Source organism: Protopterus annectens, chromosome 6.part0, assembly GCF_019279795.1.
Source record: "Protopterus annectens isolate FY-2018-M chromosome 6.part0, PAN1.0, whole genome shotgun sequence".
NCBI lineage: Eukaryota > Metazoa > Chordata > Ceratodontiformes > Protopteridae > Protopterus > Protopterus annectens.
Genome location: NC_056737.1, coordinates 1,061,859,563 through 1,061,877,999, shown reverse-complemented (window position 1 = coordinate 1,061,877,999; position 18,437 = coordinate 1,061,859,563). Strand labels below are relative to the sequence as shown.

At 42.2% G+C, this 18,437-nt stretch overlaps 1 protein-coding gene across 3 annotated transcripts in view; it reads right to left on the bottom strand.

The window, feature by feature from the left end:
- LOC122804679 (exportin-1-like) overlaps positions 1 to 18,437 on the bottom strand; it is an 873,344-nt gene that overhangs the window by 768,187 nt on the left and 86,720 nt on the right. For all 3 annotated transcript variants that reach the window (XM_044074681.1, XM_044074683.1, XM_044074682.1), the window contains exon 3: positions 1,029 to 1,130. In XM_044074681.1, the coding sequence (XP_043930616.1) occupies positions 1,029 to 1,130 (102 nt within the window). The remainder of the gene's footprint in view (positions 1 to 1,028; positions 1,131 to 18,437) is intronic.

The following is an 18,437-nucleotide window of genomic DNA, read 5'->3' as shown; positions in this document are numbered from 1 at the left end:
CACAATAACAGTACTTGGAATTTCAACAGTCAGCCCCCACTGCTTGTTCATACAATCGCATTTACTTCTTATAAAAGCTTGCAATATTATGTGAAAGCAGAGATGTACGCCGAATTGTAAACTGCAAGCTTTGCCCAACAGACTCGACTCCCAATTCACCATCACAGACCAGTTCAGTGCCAACAACACTACAGACACTGTTCTCATCTGCTTTTCCTTAGCATCAAACTTAAATACCATGAGGTACTTCAAAACATTCACTTAAAGTAATGGTCCTCTTCCCAACCTAAAGCAAAATCAATCTGCTCTTTTCTGGGAGAGAACCATGACTTCATTTTAGAGGAATTAATTGTCATCTGAGCCACCGTGCTCTCAGTAGCTAATTACTCTAGGTACATTTTAAAAGTTTCAACCAGATAAAGCCACAATTACATCATTATTTATGAAGAACACAAGTACCCCCTCAAGGTCCCTAAACCAAACAACCTCTTAACGTAATCTGCACTCTAACTGGATGTCCAAGATAATCACGAATAAGAATGGTATTTATGATGCAAACTTGGCAAAGTCTGACACCCATCAGATAACTCTCACCACGTTCACAAGAAAACCACAGAGCACAATGTAGTGGCCATGGGGTGCCATATACCCGGAGGACCTCTCATAGCACATGCTGAGATAAAAGATCACAAGCTTCTTCCACATCTACAAAACAGTTGGAACGTGGATTAGCAACATCCCCAAATCATTCATACAACTGAGCAAATCTAAAAACCTGATGCAGTGTTCTAAAATTTGTCAATATAAGGAAAATTTAGATATGCCAGAGGCTAAGATCAGATACTGGCCATTCTGTAAATCCACTTCTTCAGCACAATTATCTTTGCTGCCCACAACTATGAAGTTTTTGCACTGCTAGTGGTATCCACATATTTCTCACACACTTTAATGTATTAAATAATTACTGAAATAATAGCATCTGCATAGTGAAAAAGGTAACATTAAGAGGGAAAAAGCAACAAGATTACCTTTGTGTTCAAGTTTTGAGAAAATTCCAGAATGGTGTCCACTCTTGTCCAAGCATCTGGGTGTTCCTTCATATAATTTAAAATGTCCTGAGCCATACGTTGCTAGGGAAACAAGACAGCTTTTTAGGTTCATATCCAATGTTGCACTCTTATGGGGCTAGATGCCCCATTTCACCTCCACCTCCAGATAACACATCAAAGGATAATGACAGCTGCCCCCCACCCAATATAAAGTGTCATGAACTGTTTGGTTATCACATCCTGTACTAATAAGGAAGAACATAACCTTTCATATCAGTTACTTGCATTCTTAGCAAGAAAGCTGCCAGCGTACAGCTGTAAGCAACTTTTAAGAACACTGGACATTATGCTCTATAAATATGGAGAAAGAGTACATACCTGATGCTTCCCAATCGAAACATACCCCAGAACAAAAATAACTGCTTCACTAGCTTCCATGATAGCAGCTGTAAGGGCATCAATGTTCACTTTAACCTGTGCTAGCCTCACCTTCTTTTAACCACTACTCTTTAGGTGATCCATGTTACTTCTGCAGGTACACACTTGTACTGCTGTGTAGACATCACCATTAGTTTCTACCATAATTTATGGTGTACATCTAGCACTTAGAACAGAAGGGCAATTTCTGATATCTGAAATAGTCCCTTTGCCACAATAATGACTCCCCTTATAGCATAGAACTGCTAGTTTTACACTGAATGGGATGAGTTATGGGACCAGGATAACCCATCTGCATTCATGCAACTATTGCCAGGCCTATGTCTGATGGAAAAATGAAATAAAATGGCTATAGTGACAAAGCCCACCTACCTAACTTGGTGGTAGCATCGTGTTTTTACAACCAATGTAGAGATGTTGGATTGGTTACCTGTGAAGGTGCATGGTCAGTTAACAGATAGAAGCTGCATCCTACTATGAAACACTGCAGGTAAGTTAGTGCACAATTAATGGCAAGATATTCCCATGCTGTGGCAGAGGATCTCATACCAGCCTTACTCAATTTTCTGTTTAAGTATCAGACAGGGTGCTCTTCAGCACCTACTTCTTCTGATAATGTACCTCCTAACTTCAGATGCAACGGTGTACCCTACAAAAGGTTTAGTAAAGATAGGGACAACCATGACCATCTCTGAACACAAAACAATTTTCAGTTATTAAAAACCTCTCCTGCTTCTATGGTCTACCTTATACAGAGAGAGACCTTTTTTATAAGGTTTGTCAGAAGACATTCTTTGGTAGCACAGCTGGATATGAACTTTATATAGTAGCCTATTAACCTAAAAAAATCACTTGACAATTAGTACTGTGTAAAGGCCAGTTTTTGACAAGTTTTTTTTTGAGGTCTATTTACTCCCAATCGTGTACCCTAGGGGTCTACATTAATTCCGTGAAAGATGTAATCACCAACTACATCAGCAAACACCAGCCACCAAAATTCACTTCAGTGAACCGTGGAATTTTTCCCACAGTTTGCAAACACTTGGCCCAACAACTGTCTGGAACACACAACAGATTAAACCAAATCCACCCAAGTGAGGAGCTTCACCCCCATGACCCCCAATGTGGTGGGCTGTGCCCCCCCAATTATATATACCAGCTCCAAAATCACACTACAGTGAGGAAAAGGGCAAAGTTGAGGTGATGGCAAAGTGTATGCGAACCATGGGAAAAATTACTCGGGTTGCTGAAGTCAATTTTGGCATTTGGTATTCGCTGAAGATGTATTCGATGACTATGACCATTGCGGAACAAATATAGACTCATAGCCTAGACAGATACAAAACTTTCTTTTGGCATCATTAACTGTACATCTTGCTTGTCTTAAAGTAAATATGACTCAAAATTATCTTCTTAAAGAGTCTGACACAGCTTGTACTTTGGGTAAATGTGACTCAAAATTATCTTCTTAAAGAGTCTGACACAGGTTGTACTTTGGGTAAATGGGACTAAAATTATCTTCTTAAAGTGTCTGACACAGCTTGTACTTTGGGTAAATGGGACTCAAAATTATCTTCTTAAAGAGTCTGACACCGTGTACTTTGGGTAAATATGACTCAAAATTATCTTCTTAAAGAGTCTGACAGAGCTTGTACTTTGGGTAAATGGGACTCAAAATTATCTTCTTAAAGAGTCTGACACAGCATGTACTTTGGGTAAATGACTCAAAATTATCTTCTTAAAAAGTCTGACACAGCTTGTACTTTGGGTAAATGTGACTCAAAATTATCTTCTTAAAGAGTCTGACACAGCTTGTAGTTTGGGTAAATATGACTCAAAATTATCTTCTTAAAGAGTCTGACACAGCTTGTACTTTGGGTAAATGGGACTCAAAATTATCTTCTTAAAGAGTCTGACACTGTATACTTTGGGTAAATGTGACTCAAAATTATCTGACACAGCGTGTACTTTGGGTAAATGTGACTCAAAATTATCTTCTTAAAGAGTCTGACACAGCTTGTACTTTGGTAAATGGGACTCAAACTTATCTTCTTAAAGAGTCTGACACAGCTTGCACTTTGGGTAAATGGGACTCAAAATTATCTTCTTAAAGAGTCTGACACAGCTTGTACTTTGGGTAAATGACTCAAAATTATCTTCTTAAAGAGTCTGACACAGCTTGTACTTTGGGTAAATGTGACTCAAAATTATCTCCTTAAACAGTCTGACACAGCTTGTACTTTGGGTAAATGGGACTCAAAATTATCTTCTTAAAGACTCTGACACAGGTTGTACTTTGGGTAAATGTGACTCAAAAGTAACTTCTTATCTGACACAGCTTGTACTTTGGGAAATGGGACTCAAAATTGTCTTCTTAAAGAGTCTGACACAGCTTGCACTTTGGGTAAATGTGACTCAAAAGTAACTTCTTAAAGAGTCTGACACAGCTTGTACTTTGGGTAAATTGGACTCAAAATTATCTTCTTAAAGAGTCTGACAGAACTTGTACTTTGGGTAAATGTGACTTAAAATTATCTTCTTAAAGAGTCCGACACAGCTTTTACTTTGGGTAAATAACTCAAAATTATTTTCTTTAAGAGTCTGACACAGCTTGTACTTTGGGTAAATGTGACTCAAAATTATCTTCTTAAAGAGTCTGACACAGCTTGCACTTTGAGTAAATGACTCAAAATTATCTTCTTAAAGAGTCTGACACAGCGTGTACTTTGGGTAAATGGGACTCAAAATTATCTTCTTAAAGAGTCTGACACAGGTTGTACTTTGGGTAAATGTGACTCAAAAGTAACTTCTTAAAGAGTCTGACACAGCTTGTACTTTGGGTAAATGTGACTCAAAATTATCTTCTTAAAGAGTCTGACAAAGCTTGCACTTTGAGTAAATGACTCAAAATTATCTTCTTAAAGAGTCTGACAGAGCTTGTACTTTGGGTAAATGGGACTCAAAATTATCTTCTTAAAGAGTCTGACACAGCTTGTACTTTGGGTAAATGGGACTCAAAATTATCTTCTTAAAGAGTCTGACACAGGTTGTACTTTGGGTAACTGTGACTCAAAAGTAACTTCTTAAAGAGTCTGACACAGCTTGTACTTTGGGAAATGGGACTCAAAATTGTCTTCTTAAAGAGTCTGACACAGCTTGCACTTTGGGTAAATGTGACTCAAAAGTAACTTCTTAAAGAGTCTGACACAGCTTGTACTTTGGGTAAATTGGACTCAAAATTATCTTCTTAAAGAGTCTGACAGAACTTGTACTTTGGGTAAATGTGACTTAAAATTATCTTCTTAAAGAGTCTGACACAGCTTGTACTTTGGGTAAATAACTCAAAATTATTTTCTTTAAGAGTCTGACACAGCTTGTACTTTGGGTAAATGTGACTCAAAATTATCTTCTTAAAGAGTCTGACACAGCTTGCATTTTGAGTAAATGACTCAAAATTATCTTCTTAAAGAGTCTGACACAGCTTGTACTTTGGGTAAATGACTCAAAATTATCTTCTTAAAGAGTCTGACACAGCTTGTACTTTGGGTAAATGTGACTCAAAATTATCTTCTTAAACAGTCTGACACAGCTTGCACTTTGGGTAAATGAGACTCAAAATTATCTTCTTAAAGAGTCTGACACAGCTTGTACTTTGGGTAAATGACTCAAAATTATCTTCTTAAAGAGTCTGACACAGCTTGCACTTTGGGTAAATGACTCAAAATTATCTTCTTAAAGAGTCTGACAGAGCTTGTACTTTGGGTAAATGTGACTCAAAATTATCTGCTTAAAGAGTCTGACACAGCTTGCACTTTGGGTAAATGACTCAAAATTATCTTTCTTTTTTTGCTTATAGTTACTAACATCTGATTGCTGGGAAAGCCCAACTGGGTAGAAAGTACAGTTGTCTACACTTACCATAAATGTAGATGTTCTTCATATTTCACTGTTGCATTCATCACATTTGGGTTATCCCTGTCAGGGTATCCCTCGGCTGGCCTGAATACCAGAGACTTAGTATTTCTGCTTCGGTTGCTGTCACTTGAGGACTGACGTCAGTGGTATAAAGTAAGGCAGCCGATGCCATTACATCAGTTTTTCTTGCCCTAACCTGTCAGGAGCCCCTAAAGTAGGAGGCCAGGTTCTGGTGGTAGAACCCCAGCAGTGGAAATAAATACTAATATGTCCCTTGTAAGGAAAGGAGAACAACAAGGAAGAATGGTAACAAAAGGAGATGGAGAAAAAAAGGGGGGATGGAGGGAGGGAAACTAGGACTGCAACAGTGAATACACTCGAACATCTACACTTATGGTAAAAGTACACAACTGTACTATATTCTTTATGTTTCACTGTTGAAGTCATCACATTTGGGTTGATTTCCAAAGCTGAGGAAGTGGGTGGAGGCAGTGAAGGAAGCTAGGGGCTGGCTAGGATGCCCTGCAAGACTGCAGAGGCAAGCCCTGCCCTGGATTTAGAGAAGAGAGGCAGGTGGTAAGTAAGTGTGAACAGATGTCCAGGTGGCAGTCTCCAGGATGTCCCTGGTGGGTACTCCGCAGAGGTGGAGGCTAATCTGGTGGAGTGTGTCCTGACCCCCTTGGAGGGAGGCTTACCATACTGTTTGTAGCAGAAATGGATGCAGTGTGCTATCCATTTGGAAATGGTTTGCTTGGAGATGGCTTTGCCTTCTGCCCCTGTAACAAAGCTAACCAGCAATTGATCAGACATTCTGAAGGGTTTAGTCCTGTCCAGATAGTATCTGAGCTCTCTGTGCACATCTAGAGAGTGAAGAATCCTTTCCCCCTTGTTCTGGGGATTAGGAAAGAAGGTGGGCAAATGAATGGATTGGTTGAGAGCCACACTGGACACCACCTTGGGCATTAATGATGGGTTAGTTCTGAGGAATACCCGGTCTGCATGGAAGATGATGAAGGGTTCCACAGCCATGAGTGCTTGCAGCTCAGAGACTCTTCTGGCTGAAGTGATGGCCAGAAAGATGGCTGTCTTCCAAGAGAGAAATTTTAGCTCTGCAGAAGAAGCTGGTTCGAAAGGAGGCAGGGTGAGCTTTTCCAAGACAAAGTTAAGGCCCAAGCTGGGGTTGGTGCCCTTCTGGGGGGCCTCAAGTTGCTAACCCCTCTGAGGAACTGTTTGATCAAAGGGTGTGAGAAAAAGGGACTGCTCAGTGGGAAAATTAGCAGAAATAGCAGAGGCATGAATTTTTATAGAGGAGAAAGAGAGACCATTGTGTAGTTGGTCAGCTAAGTAATCCAGGATGAGAGGGATGGAGGGCTGTGCCATATTGGCCCCTTTAGCCTGGATCCAGGTGCAGAACCTTTTCCATTTATCGGCATAAGACTTTCTGGTGCTAGGGCATCTGGCCTCATGGAGAACATCCAGAACCTGTTTACTGAGGATGGCAGATTGGTTTGGGTTTAGGGAATAAGCCAAGCTGCCAAACTGAGTGTCTGCAATTGGGGATGCATGAATTCCCCTTCCCTCTGGGTTAGGAGGTTTGGAATCTGAGGAAGATGCATGGAGGCAGCGAGGACAGGCTGCGCAGCAAGGGGTACCAGTGCTTTTGGGGCCAGTCTGGACCTATAAGAATGGTCCTTGTTTTTTTCCTCCCTTATTTTGAGCAGTACCCTGGGGATGAGAGGTAGTGGAGGAAAGGCATATACCGAGAGGTTTACCCAGGGGAAGGACAGGGCATCCACTTTCCAAGCCATACAGTAATGCTCCATGGTGCAGAATTTGCTGAGCTGATAGTTGGTGTAGGAGGCAAATAGGTCGACCTTCATGGTTCCACATTTCTGAGTTATTAGGAAGAAGGTACTTCTGTTCAGCTGACATGCAAGTGGGTACAAAAGGTTTCTGTTTAATTGGTCTGCCTGGGAGTTGACAGAGCCTGGTAGGTATTGCGCTAACAGGTGTATTTGCATGGAAGAGGCTGTGAGCCAAAGGGTCATGGCCAGCCTGTATAAAGGGTAGGAGTGAGTCCCTCCCTGCTTGTTGATGTACCACATCACAGTGGTGTTGTCTGTTTTGATCAGGAGAACCCCTGGAGAGAGAGAAGGGGTTTGAAAGCTATCAAGGCGTGCTGCACAGCCATCATCTCTTTTTGATTGATGTGCAGAAGGATCTGTTGTGGATTCCATTGGCACTGTATGCACCCGCCATCCAAGTGTGCACCCCAAGTGTAGTCTGATGCATCTGTGATGAGGGTCTGGGTGGCGCGGTGTGGGGGGAAGGGCAGTCCCTTGTTGTGGGAGCATGCTGTTGCCCACCAAAGAAATTCCTTTCTGAGGCAAGGAATTATAGGTAGAAGAGTTTCCAGGTCTTGAGAGTGTTGACACCAAAAGCTCTTTAGGTACCATTGAAGTTTCCTCATATGCAGTCTGACATATGGAATAAGGAGTATGCAAGATACCATGAACCAGAGAGCTTGCAGGATTTTCCTTGCAGAAAGCTGAGGCCTGATGGCCAGTTGAGAGAAGTAGGCTGACAGGAAAATTTGTTTCACTGGTGTAAGGTATACCATCTGGGATGCTGTGTCCAGACTTGCTCCCAGGAAGATTATCCTTTGGGTGGGCACCTGTTTTGATTTCTTTTCACTGATAGTGTACCATAGGGAGGCCACATGTTTGAGCAGCTTTTCCTGGCTGTCTGCCTGAATAAGGCAGTTGTCTAAATAGGGGTGAATTTGAATATTTCTCTGGCTGCAAAAGGCAATGGCCAGAGCCAGGCATTTTGTGAAAACTCTGGGAGGAGAAGATAAGCCAAAGGGAAGCGCAGAGAAGTGAAAGTGTTGAGATCCTGCCCTGAAGCGAAGATATTTTCTGCATGATTCCCTGACAGGAATGTGGAGGTAGGCCTCTTTTAGATCTAGGGTGGCTAGCCAAGCACCCTTGGAGAGCATGGGTAGCAGCTGCTGGAAGATGAGCATTTTGAATTTTGGGATCACCGGGAAGGTGTTTAGAATGGATAGATCGAGGATGGGGTGCCAGGTGCTCTCTTTTCTGTGCACCAGAAAAAGTCTGGAGTAGAAGCCTTGGCCTATCTGTTTTGCAGGAACGTAATCTACTGCCCTCAAAGAGAGCAAGGAATGGATTTGCTTTTGAGCCTCTGCCCACTGATTTGGTGGTAGATCTGGGAACCTTTTTGGGGTTGGAAGGGTGTGGAAGGAAAATTTGTATCACTGAGACACAATGTTCAGAACCCATTGGTCCTTGGTAATGGTGGCCCAGGTGCTTGAGTGAAAGGAGAGTTTTCCTGCTAGGGGTAAGTAAAGGTGGGCAGAGGGGAGGTCGGGAGGAGGTGAGTCATTTTGAGTTCTTACAATAAGGGGTTGGGATAGAACTCCCTGGTTTTGAAGTGGAGGTAGTCCACTGCTTAGATCTCTGCATTCCCTGGGGCTGCTGTCTGGGGGGGGGGGTCTGTTTCCACGGGCCCTAGGCTGGGCCTGTTTACTCAGAGCAGGAAAGGACCAGTGCTTGGATGGAAAATGCCTGGTGAACCTAGGAGGCTGGACCTGTAAGAAATATTTAACTGTTTGCATAGACTTTGCTTTTTCTTCCATCTTTTTTAAGACCTGTTCTGCCTTAGTGCCAAATACATTATCTTTGTGCAAGGGTGCATCCAACAATTTAGATGTGACATGGTCTGGCAGGGGTTGTTCCTTAAGCCATGCATGCCTTCTAATGACAGAACCAGTGACTGCTGCCCTGCAAGAAGCTTCTAGGGCATCAAAACCACAGTGCAAGGTGTGTTTAGTTACTTGATTTGCAGAATGCATTAAGTCTTGTAAATCTTTAAATTCTGCCCAAGCAGGAAAGGAGAACATTTTTTGTTTAAGGAGTTCCAATGTATGTTGCTGATATTTAAGCATATGGAACTGACAATTTAGTGCCCTGATAGCAAGAGTAGCTGAGGTGTATAGTTTTTTTACACCATCTGTCCAATGCTCGGGAATCCCTGTCTGAGGGGGTGGGATTCTTAGCAGAGGTTGCTTTAATCCCTTTTGGCCCTTGAGAAATGACCTCAGGGTCAGCTGTTGGATTTTTAAAAAGATATTTATGAGAGTCAGGGACTCTGTAGTACCTGTCTGATTTTCTGGGAGCAGGAGGTAGGGCATCAGGAGTCAAGCTGGATTCAAGGAAAACATCATCCACCACATCCAGGACTGGGGGGATGGCCAAGGGTCTGTGTTGCGGAAGATCTAGGAATTCCCTGAGTCTCTTTTTAGACTGATGGTAGTCCTGACTCTCCTACTGGAAATGTTCCCTTAAAGTATGCAGGGTTTCCCAAAAAGAAAAATCCTCTGGGGGAGAGGCTAAAGGAATGGATTCCTCTGTATCAGAATCCTCATAAGTGGAGAGGGGCTGCATGTCTTTATATGCAGATGCATCAAATTCATCTGACTCTTGTTCAGACAGAACTACTGGGGACAGATCTCTTTTCCTTTTTGAAGGGGTAGCTTGGCTTCCCCTGATAAGCATGATAAGGTCTTCTGCCATTTTAAGCATTTGAGACTGAGGCAAGGTAGCAACCGCCTGAGAGTGAGTAGTCGGTTTCTTGGGTGTGGTTCAAACCCTGGGCCTAAGGAACTTGGTTGTTTTCGGTAGTCATGAAAGAAGATGTCGGTTTGTGTCGAGATTCGGAGGTGCAAAGGACTTCCTCGGAAGCTGGTGCCTGCTCAGTGGCTCCAGACCCATCCACAGTAGAGACGACCGCAGGATCCTTAGACAAAGAAGAATTTTGCAGTATACGGGACTCCGAAATGATCTTGGTAGTGGTCTGGTAATCAACTGAAGCGGGCATCAGGGGCTGCAAAAGCACCTCTCTGAGTATTGGAGGACTGATGACTAGCTTAACAGGAGCTTCATCGGAAGGTTTGGATCTGTGTGGTCTGTCTCTGTCTTTATCTTTATGTTTTTTTCGGAAGATCTGCTGTCGGGTGGCTTACCGAAACCATATCAGAATTCGAGGACTGTAAACAAAAATATCTGGCTACAATAAGGGCCCGACGATGGACAGTTCTGGCGTTAAACAAAGCACAGAAGCTACAACGGGGGACATCGTGGTCTGGACCTAGGCAAATGATGCAGTAAGAGTGGAAGGCTCGGTGTGGTATTTGCTTTCCACAGGCGAGACAATTATTAACTTTTTCTGACATCTGTTAGTGCAAGAAAAAAGGATCCCCAGCAGGGTAGTTAGCTTCAGAAGACTTCAACTTCAATTCAGAAATGAAAACTCAGGTAGCGGCCGACCGGCACTCATGCAAACTGCTTCGGGCTTCATGCCAAGAAAGACTGATGTAATGGCGTCGGCTTCCTTACTTTATACCATTGACAACCTGACATCAGTCCTCAAGTGACAGCAACCAATGCAGAAATACTAAGCCTCTGGTATTCGGGCCAGTTGAGGGCTACCCTGGCAGGGATAGCCCAAATGTGATGACTGCAACAGTGAAACACGAAGAACATGCCCATTTTCATTGCAGGCTGGGGGAGAAAAACTCCAAAGTATTACAAAAACATTTCAAGAACAATAATTTTACAATCATCAAAAATAATACAAAAACATCTACAGTTTACATAATTATACCAAATCAGACATAATGTGGAAAGATTGGTAAAAAATAGATACAACTTCTATGATGTTGATTTAATATGCAGAAAAGTTTTAGCCAGTTTACAGAAATTAAAGTTAAGTTAGTGTAATACAAGCATTAATTGCAAAATGAAGTGAGAGAGACAGAGACAGAAACAGAGTTATGTCATATTTAGATAGAGTTAGGCTAACCATCTTTGGCATCTTCCCCAAGGTCAGTTTCCTTGCACTTGATTGATGACTTGAGACAGATTAACTGTCCCCTACCTTCAATGACTGTACAGCAAATACTGCCACATGTTCCCAAGCTGGGATGTTCTTGAATGTTCCCAGGCAGGGATGTTCTTGAATACAGAAAGTATACACAAAGTGTGAACTTACTGGTAAACTTTACGAATCCTAGGGACAAAGTTTATTCTCTCATCTCAATCTTTTTGAACAGGCTCATATTACTCTTTACCACAGATACAATGGCAAGTTTAAAAACAAACTCCTCTTGTCTAACTCGACTATAAACAAACTACAACAAATGGAAAAAGTTCATAGTCCCAAAGAACAGAACAAAATCTTTGCTTGTTACACTCATCCTCCAAAGGGTTAAAGAAATCGAGAACAGGATCAAATCCTTCAGAGTTAATTATGAAATAAAAACTGCCATGTCAGCAAGGGATAACCACAAGGCAACTGATAATTCACTCTCCTCCAAGATACTTGTCACACTTGGTGGCATTCTAAATAGCCCTGATAAGAAGAAGAGTCAAAACCAAACAGACACCCTGGTTATCCCATGTTAGCAAAACTGTAATGAAGAGAGGAGATAAAGCCTGGAGAGAATATAAAAAAAAACAAAACCCTAGATCATCTACAAAACTACAAACATCTCTGAAACTTAGCCAAAAAGCAGGTCAACATCGACAGAAAACAGTATTACTTGCATCCTCAATGTAATCTAAAACATAATCCCCAAAAAAGTTCTAGTATTCAGTAAAAATAAAACTTACACTCTGGCACACTTAATGCTCCAAACCTTTGCCTAGATCCACAATCAACTTCCAAGTCAGACTCCATACCTACTCATACAAGCAGTTCCTTACCGTCCCACAACAGCCCGATATACCACCCAAAGGCCAACTGACCCACTTTCTCCCTACAACTCATTTCTACCTCCTACATAAAACATCTATTAAGCAAACCTTGCGCTACCTTGATCAACAACGTACCTTCACAATAACTAAAGTTAGCCTCCTCCACAACTGCAAACCAAATCTCTAATTGTTCCATTTGAGTTGTGTTCCTTTCTTACAGAAAAATCATACATCATACCACTACATAAAGGAGGTAACCTGCTGAAATAACAAACTTTAGACCTACTGCCTCACTGTCCCCTCTCTCTTTAAAACAATGGAAAAATACATCCACAAACAGCTTTACCAGTTCTTACTAATTGGAAACCTATTTACCCCGATTCAACATAGCTTCCAACCAGCACATAATACAACTGCCCTTACATCTTTCCTAGAAACCATTATTAAGGTCAGGGATAGCAATAAAGTAGTCTCCTTCCTCTTTCTAGACCCCTATAAAACTTTCAAAACTGTTTCCCATCCCCAACAGCTATCAAAAATGGCTGCATTAGCTCAATCCAACTCTATTCTTAACTGCGTTACTAGCTAACTATCTAATTGTTGCCAGTCTGTTAAATGAATCTCTGCTTCACTCTTTTCCTCCCAGTAAACACTGGTGTTACACAAGTCTGCATCCTTGGCCCACTTCGTTCCAATAAATTTATTAAAAATCTTCACACATCTTCCCAGCAAGCTTCTCTGATACAATATGCAGACGATGCCACTTTCATTTGCTCAGCAGACAGTCTCTCTCATATACAAACCACTACACAAGATGCCTTCAGTGCCACCAACAACTGGTTAAATGACAATCAACTACCCCACAACCCAAAAAAGCAAACTACTTTTATTCTTTCCAGAGTCCTGGGCACTTAAAGACAACTTCAAAATTTCATCATTAATCATTAAAATATCACTATTATGGAAATTGTTTCTCATACCAAACTACCAGGTGCAATAACTAATAACTAACTTAAATTTGACCTACATATACATAATTCTATACAAAACACATCAAAAACTTGGAATGCTTTAGAAATCAGAAAAATTTCCTCACTAACCCCTCCACAGTTACAAGTTAGCTCTTATCTCATTCCATCTTTCCTTACTCCATGCTTCTCCCATTCTAACCAAACTACACGCCAATCTAACATCAAAACTACAACTATGTTATAATAAAGTGGCTAGGTCTGCAGCAAACAACCCAAACTTTTCTCATCATTGCTCTGCACCCAAATCCTTAAAGTGACTCAAGGTACCTTTCTGTTTCACATACAACAAGGTTCCCTATTATATGATCAAAGACGCATTCTTTCGAATGCATCTTGATCGAACATGAAAGCACGAAACAGCAAAATGCTGTAATGGCATATAAGTGAATTCTTTCCCTGGGAAAGAAGTCACTTGGCTGCCTTCGTTATTTTGCCATTTTTGTCACTGCAGTGCGATCTCGGAGTTGGTATATTTAAGTAGTGGGGTGTGGGGGCCACAGCTCCCCATGTCGGGGGGTGTGGGGATGAAGCCCCCCACTTTATGTAATGTTTTAAAGTCTTTTTCTTTTCTTTTTTGGAACAGCGATTTTTTTTTTCTCCCTGGGAAAACAATCGCTGTTCTAAGTGTTCGGGATTGTAAGCTTTCGCTTACATAGGGCCGATAAATCAGCATTCGCTGATTTAACATAGGCCCTATAACAACTTCTCTTAGCACACACAGTGACATATAACCCCTCAGCGTGTCCCGCTGTTAGGTCTACTCTTAATCACTACATACCTAACCACACCTTGCACCTCTGAAAAATCTCCTTACAATTTATGAACACAAAAAGACCACTGGGCACTCTCTACACTCAAACTCAGTAGCCAAAGCTCGGAACAATATTACAATGGACATTAGAGTGATATCTAGTACTTGTTTTAACACTCACAAGAACACTTTCTCATCCAATACTGGCCCTGTACGTGTATCATACCAGGGTGAAACATCATCCTTTCTCTTCTTTCTCTTCTTCTGGTCATCCTTTTCTGTTTCTCTTCATCTGTTCTTCCTATCACCCTTTTTATCTTCTATCCTGTCCACCAGCCCCTCCATCTATTTTTAATGAGTCATCTGTGAATCTTAGCTCTCTTCTGTAAATAAACAAGCTCTCATATTGTAAAAGTTATGGAAACACAATAATGTTACCCAGCTAGTTACAGGAAACTGTAAATACTTATAAATGTAAATACTGTACTGTTGTTTCTTCTGCCACCACATTTGTATTAATTAAATATTGCTCAGTCTTCACACTTGCATTCCAAATTGTGGACTACTGTACATGCATCAAATATCCTGTTACTGCAGCTTTTCTTCTGCTGAATGGGTTCTATGCTCAGTCAGACTTTCTCAACTAACTAATATCAAATAAACAAATAACTAACTAAATAAAATAAATATGTACAACAGGGCTGTGTTTTGGGTCAACTTCTATTTGATATCTATTTCCCTGATGAATCTCATATTAACTTATTACAGCCTAGTGACACCTCCAGGCATTTCTATAGTTACAACCTACTACCTAATACACCCTCTTTATGTTTATGTTAATACTTCCAAAACAATGTTACATAGAAACTATTGTAAGATTTCACTTTAAAACATATATGATTGGAAGCACAACTGCACTGATATTTGACCTCTATGTCTGGCCTTCCCCATGCTTGAATTATCTCTGTAAAAACTTGAGGATGCAACTTCCATTCGTGTGGATCTGTCATATTTCTGCTTAGGTTGTCTGCCAGCGTGTTTTCCTTGCCTGGCAAGTACTGTGCTTGTAGTTCGATTTGTAAGTCCAGGACCATGTTCCAAAGTGACATGGCCAGTCTGCATAGGGGGTATGAATGGGTTCCTCCCTGTTTGTTTATGTACCACATTACTGTGGTGTTGTCCGTCCTTATCAATAGTTGACCTGGTTGCAGGAGGTCTTTGAAAGCTATAATAGCATTTATTACTGCTAGCATTTCCTTTTGATTGATGTGTAGGTGCTTTTCTTTTTGGGACCATTTGCCCTGAATGCACCGATCTGTCATGTGCGCCCCCCAGGCGTAGTCCGAGGCGTCTGTTGTGATGACTTGATTTGCTTGAGGCTTGCTGAATGGGAGACCTGTGTTTGCTTGGCATGCTTGAACCCACCACAGAAATTCCTTTTGAAGACATGGAATTAGTGGTATTATTGTTTCCAGCCTGTGGCTGTGTTGAGACCATAGGTTTTTCAGGTATCATTGAAGTTTCCTCATATGCAGCTTTGCACATGGGATTAGTAAGATGCAAAATGCCATGAATCCCAGAGCCTGCAGGATTTTCCTTGTAGTCAGCCTGGTGCAATTTGCTAGTGTTCTGAAGTATTGAGTTAGTTGCCCCTGCTTCTCTGGCGTGAGGTAGGCCATCTGGGTGTTTGTGTCCAAGTTGGCACCCAGGAAAATTATTTTCCGAGAGGGTATTAGCCTTGATTTCTTTTTGTTGACTGTGTATCCCAGAGAATTCAACAACATTATTACATAAGCCAGATGTTTCAGAAGAATGTGCTTGCTGTCCGCTTGGATCAGGCAGTCGTCCAAATAGGGGTATATCTGTATCCCTTGACGTCTGCAGTAGGCAATTACTGATGCCAGGCATTTCGTGAATACTCTGGGCGCAGTAGATAAGCCAAAGGGCAACGCAGAGAATTGATAATGGGTTGAACCTGCAAGAAATCTGAGGTATCTTCTGCAATTTTGTCTGATTGGGACATGCAGGTATGCCTCCTTGAGGTCCAATGTTACCAGCCAAGACTCCTTGCACAGCATGGGAAGAAGCTGCTGTAGAGTGAGCATCTTGAATTTTGGTACGAGTAGAAATGTGTTTAGGATGGATAGGTCCAAAATAGGTCTCCAATCTTTTCCCTTCCTTGGTACCAGGAATAGTCTGGAATAAAAACCTTGACCTTGTTCGTGCGTAGGTACCTCTTGAATAGCTTTCATGTCTATGAGATCTGAAATTAGTCTTTGTGCCTCTGCCCTTTGATTGTGTGGCAGGTTTGGCATGCCTCTCATTTTTGGAAGGGTGTGAAAATGGAATCTGTAGCCTCTGTTTATAATGTCCAGGATCCATTTGTCTTGTGACAATATGCCAATTTTTTGAAAATAATGCCAGTTTTCCGCCTAATGGTGCTGCCATTTGAGTCTTGCTTGGCATGCAAAGGGGAAAGTCATTGGGCTTGCTTTCTGAATGGTTGCGAGTTATCCTCACCACCTCTTTGTGTAGGAGCTTGCCATTGTCTGCCTCTTAACGATCCTTGGGATTGCCCTCTGCCCCTCGGGCACCTGTATCTACCTCTTTGGAGTCTGTCCGTGGCTGGAAAGGACCAATTTTTGGAAGGCCAATTTCTACTGAAACGTGGGAGTTGTACCTGTAGAAAATCTTTCACTGTTTGCATTGATTTTGCCTTTTCCTCCATTTTCCTTAATACCTCCTCAGCATTAGCACCAAATAATACATCCTTTTGTAGAGGGACATCTAGTAATTTAGCTTAGACATGATCTGGTAAGGTTTGTTCCTTGAGCCAGGCATGCCTACGTATGACTGATCCTGTAACAGCAGCTCTACATGAGGCCTCTAGAGCATCAAAACCACATTGTAAGGTATGTTTACCCACTTGTTCTGCACTATGCATCAAATCCTGCAACTCCTTCAAGTCTGGTTGTTCAGGTTGTGACATTTTACTTCTCAGTTGTGATAACAAAAACTGCTGGTACTTTAGCATATGGAACTGACAGTTTAATGCCCTCATGGTTAAGGTGGCCGAGGTATATACCTTTTTTCCCCACCTTTCTATGGATCTGGAATCTCTCTCGGAAGGTAATGGATTTTTAGCAGTGGAGGCCTTAATTCCCTTGGGGCCCTGTGAGATAGTTTCTGGGTCAGCAGCATGGCTTTTGTATAGAAATTGGTGTGAGTCAGGAACCCTGTAGTACCTGTCAGGCTTGACTGGAGCTGGAGGTAGAGAATCCGGGTTAAGGCAGGCCTCCGAGTACACATCATCTAGTATGTCCAAGACAGGAGGTATAGCTAGAGGCCTGTGCTGAGGTAGCAAGAGAAATTCCCTAAGCCTTTTCTTGGAATCTGAATAATCTTGGCCTTCCCAGTGGAAGTGTTCCCTTAAGGTATGCAAAGTTTCCCCAAATGAGTAATCCTCTGGGGGGGAGACAGACGGGATGGACTCCTCAGCATCAGAATCTTCAAAAGGGAAGTAAGAATGTTCCTGTTCATCAGAGTGCTCTGAAATAATGGAGCCCTGATCAGAGGAGGGGGATTCTTCCTCCACTCTGGGCCTTTTGTCCGGGGGGTGGTTGAGAACCCCTGATAAGAGTAATCAAATCCTCAGCCATTTTAAGCATCTGTTTTTTAGGCATGGGGCCTGGAGATGGGCCCTGTGTAGCTTGTCTCTTAAAATGCATGGCTGCTTTAGACTTAGTGTAAGCCTTGATGGAAAAAGAAGAGAAAGGTCTGAAGACACCTTGAGAGGAGGTAGACCTGTCCACATTTTGAGATTCACCGCCAAGAGTGGCTTCGGTATCTGTCGTCGGGGTGTGGGCCGAGGAGCCTGCGACCTCGGGCACAGGAGAGACCGCCAATGTAGTGTCGTCGGTAGTCAGGGGCTGCGTAGGTGCCTCGCTGAGAACCAGACCACATGTAGTCGGCTTTGGCGTGGTGTTGGTAGAGGCCACGGACCTCGTGTGTCGGTCCTTGTCTTTGCGTTTTTTAGACAAAACTGGAGTCGGAGTATCCAACGACATAATATAGTTACATTTTTTGCCAAAATAATGCTGGGTGAACTCCGCCCGACGCTTAATGGTGCGTTTGTTGAATGTAGCACAAAAGCGACAGACCCAGATGTTGTGGTCTGGGCCTAAACAAGGAATACAGAGGGAATGGAAATCCTTATGCGGTATTTGCTTCCCACATGAAATACAATTATTAACTTTGTCTGACATCGGTCTGAGGCAAGAAACGTTTCCCCAACGGGGTACTTAGCTTTCAAGAAGACTTCGGTTGCAAAATTTTCGTAATTTCAGGAGCTGGCCGACCACCACTTGCGAACTGCTTCTGGTTCGAGCACCGCGCGGCAAGAAAGACTGAAGAAAATGGCATTGGCTCGTTATTTTATACCCCTGGCGCACTGACGTCAGGGAAGAAGCGACGACAA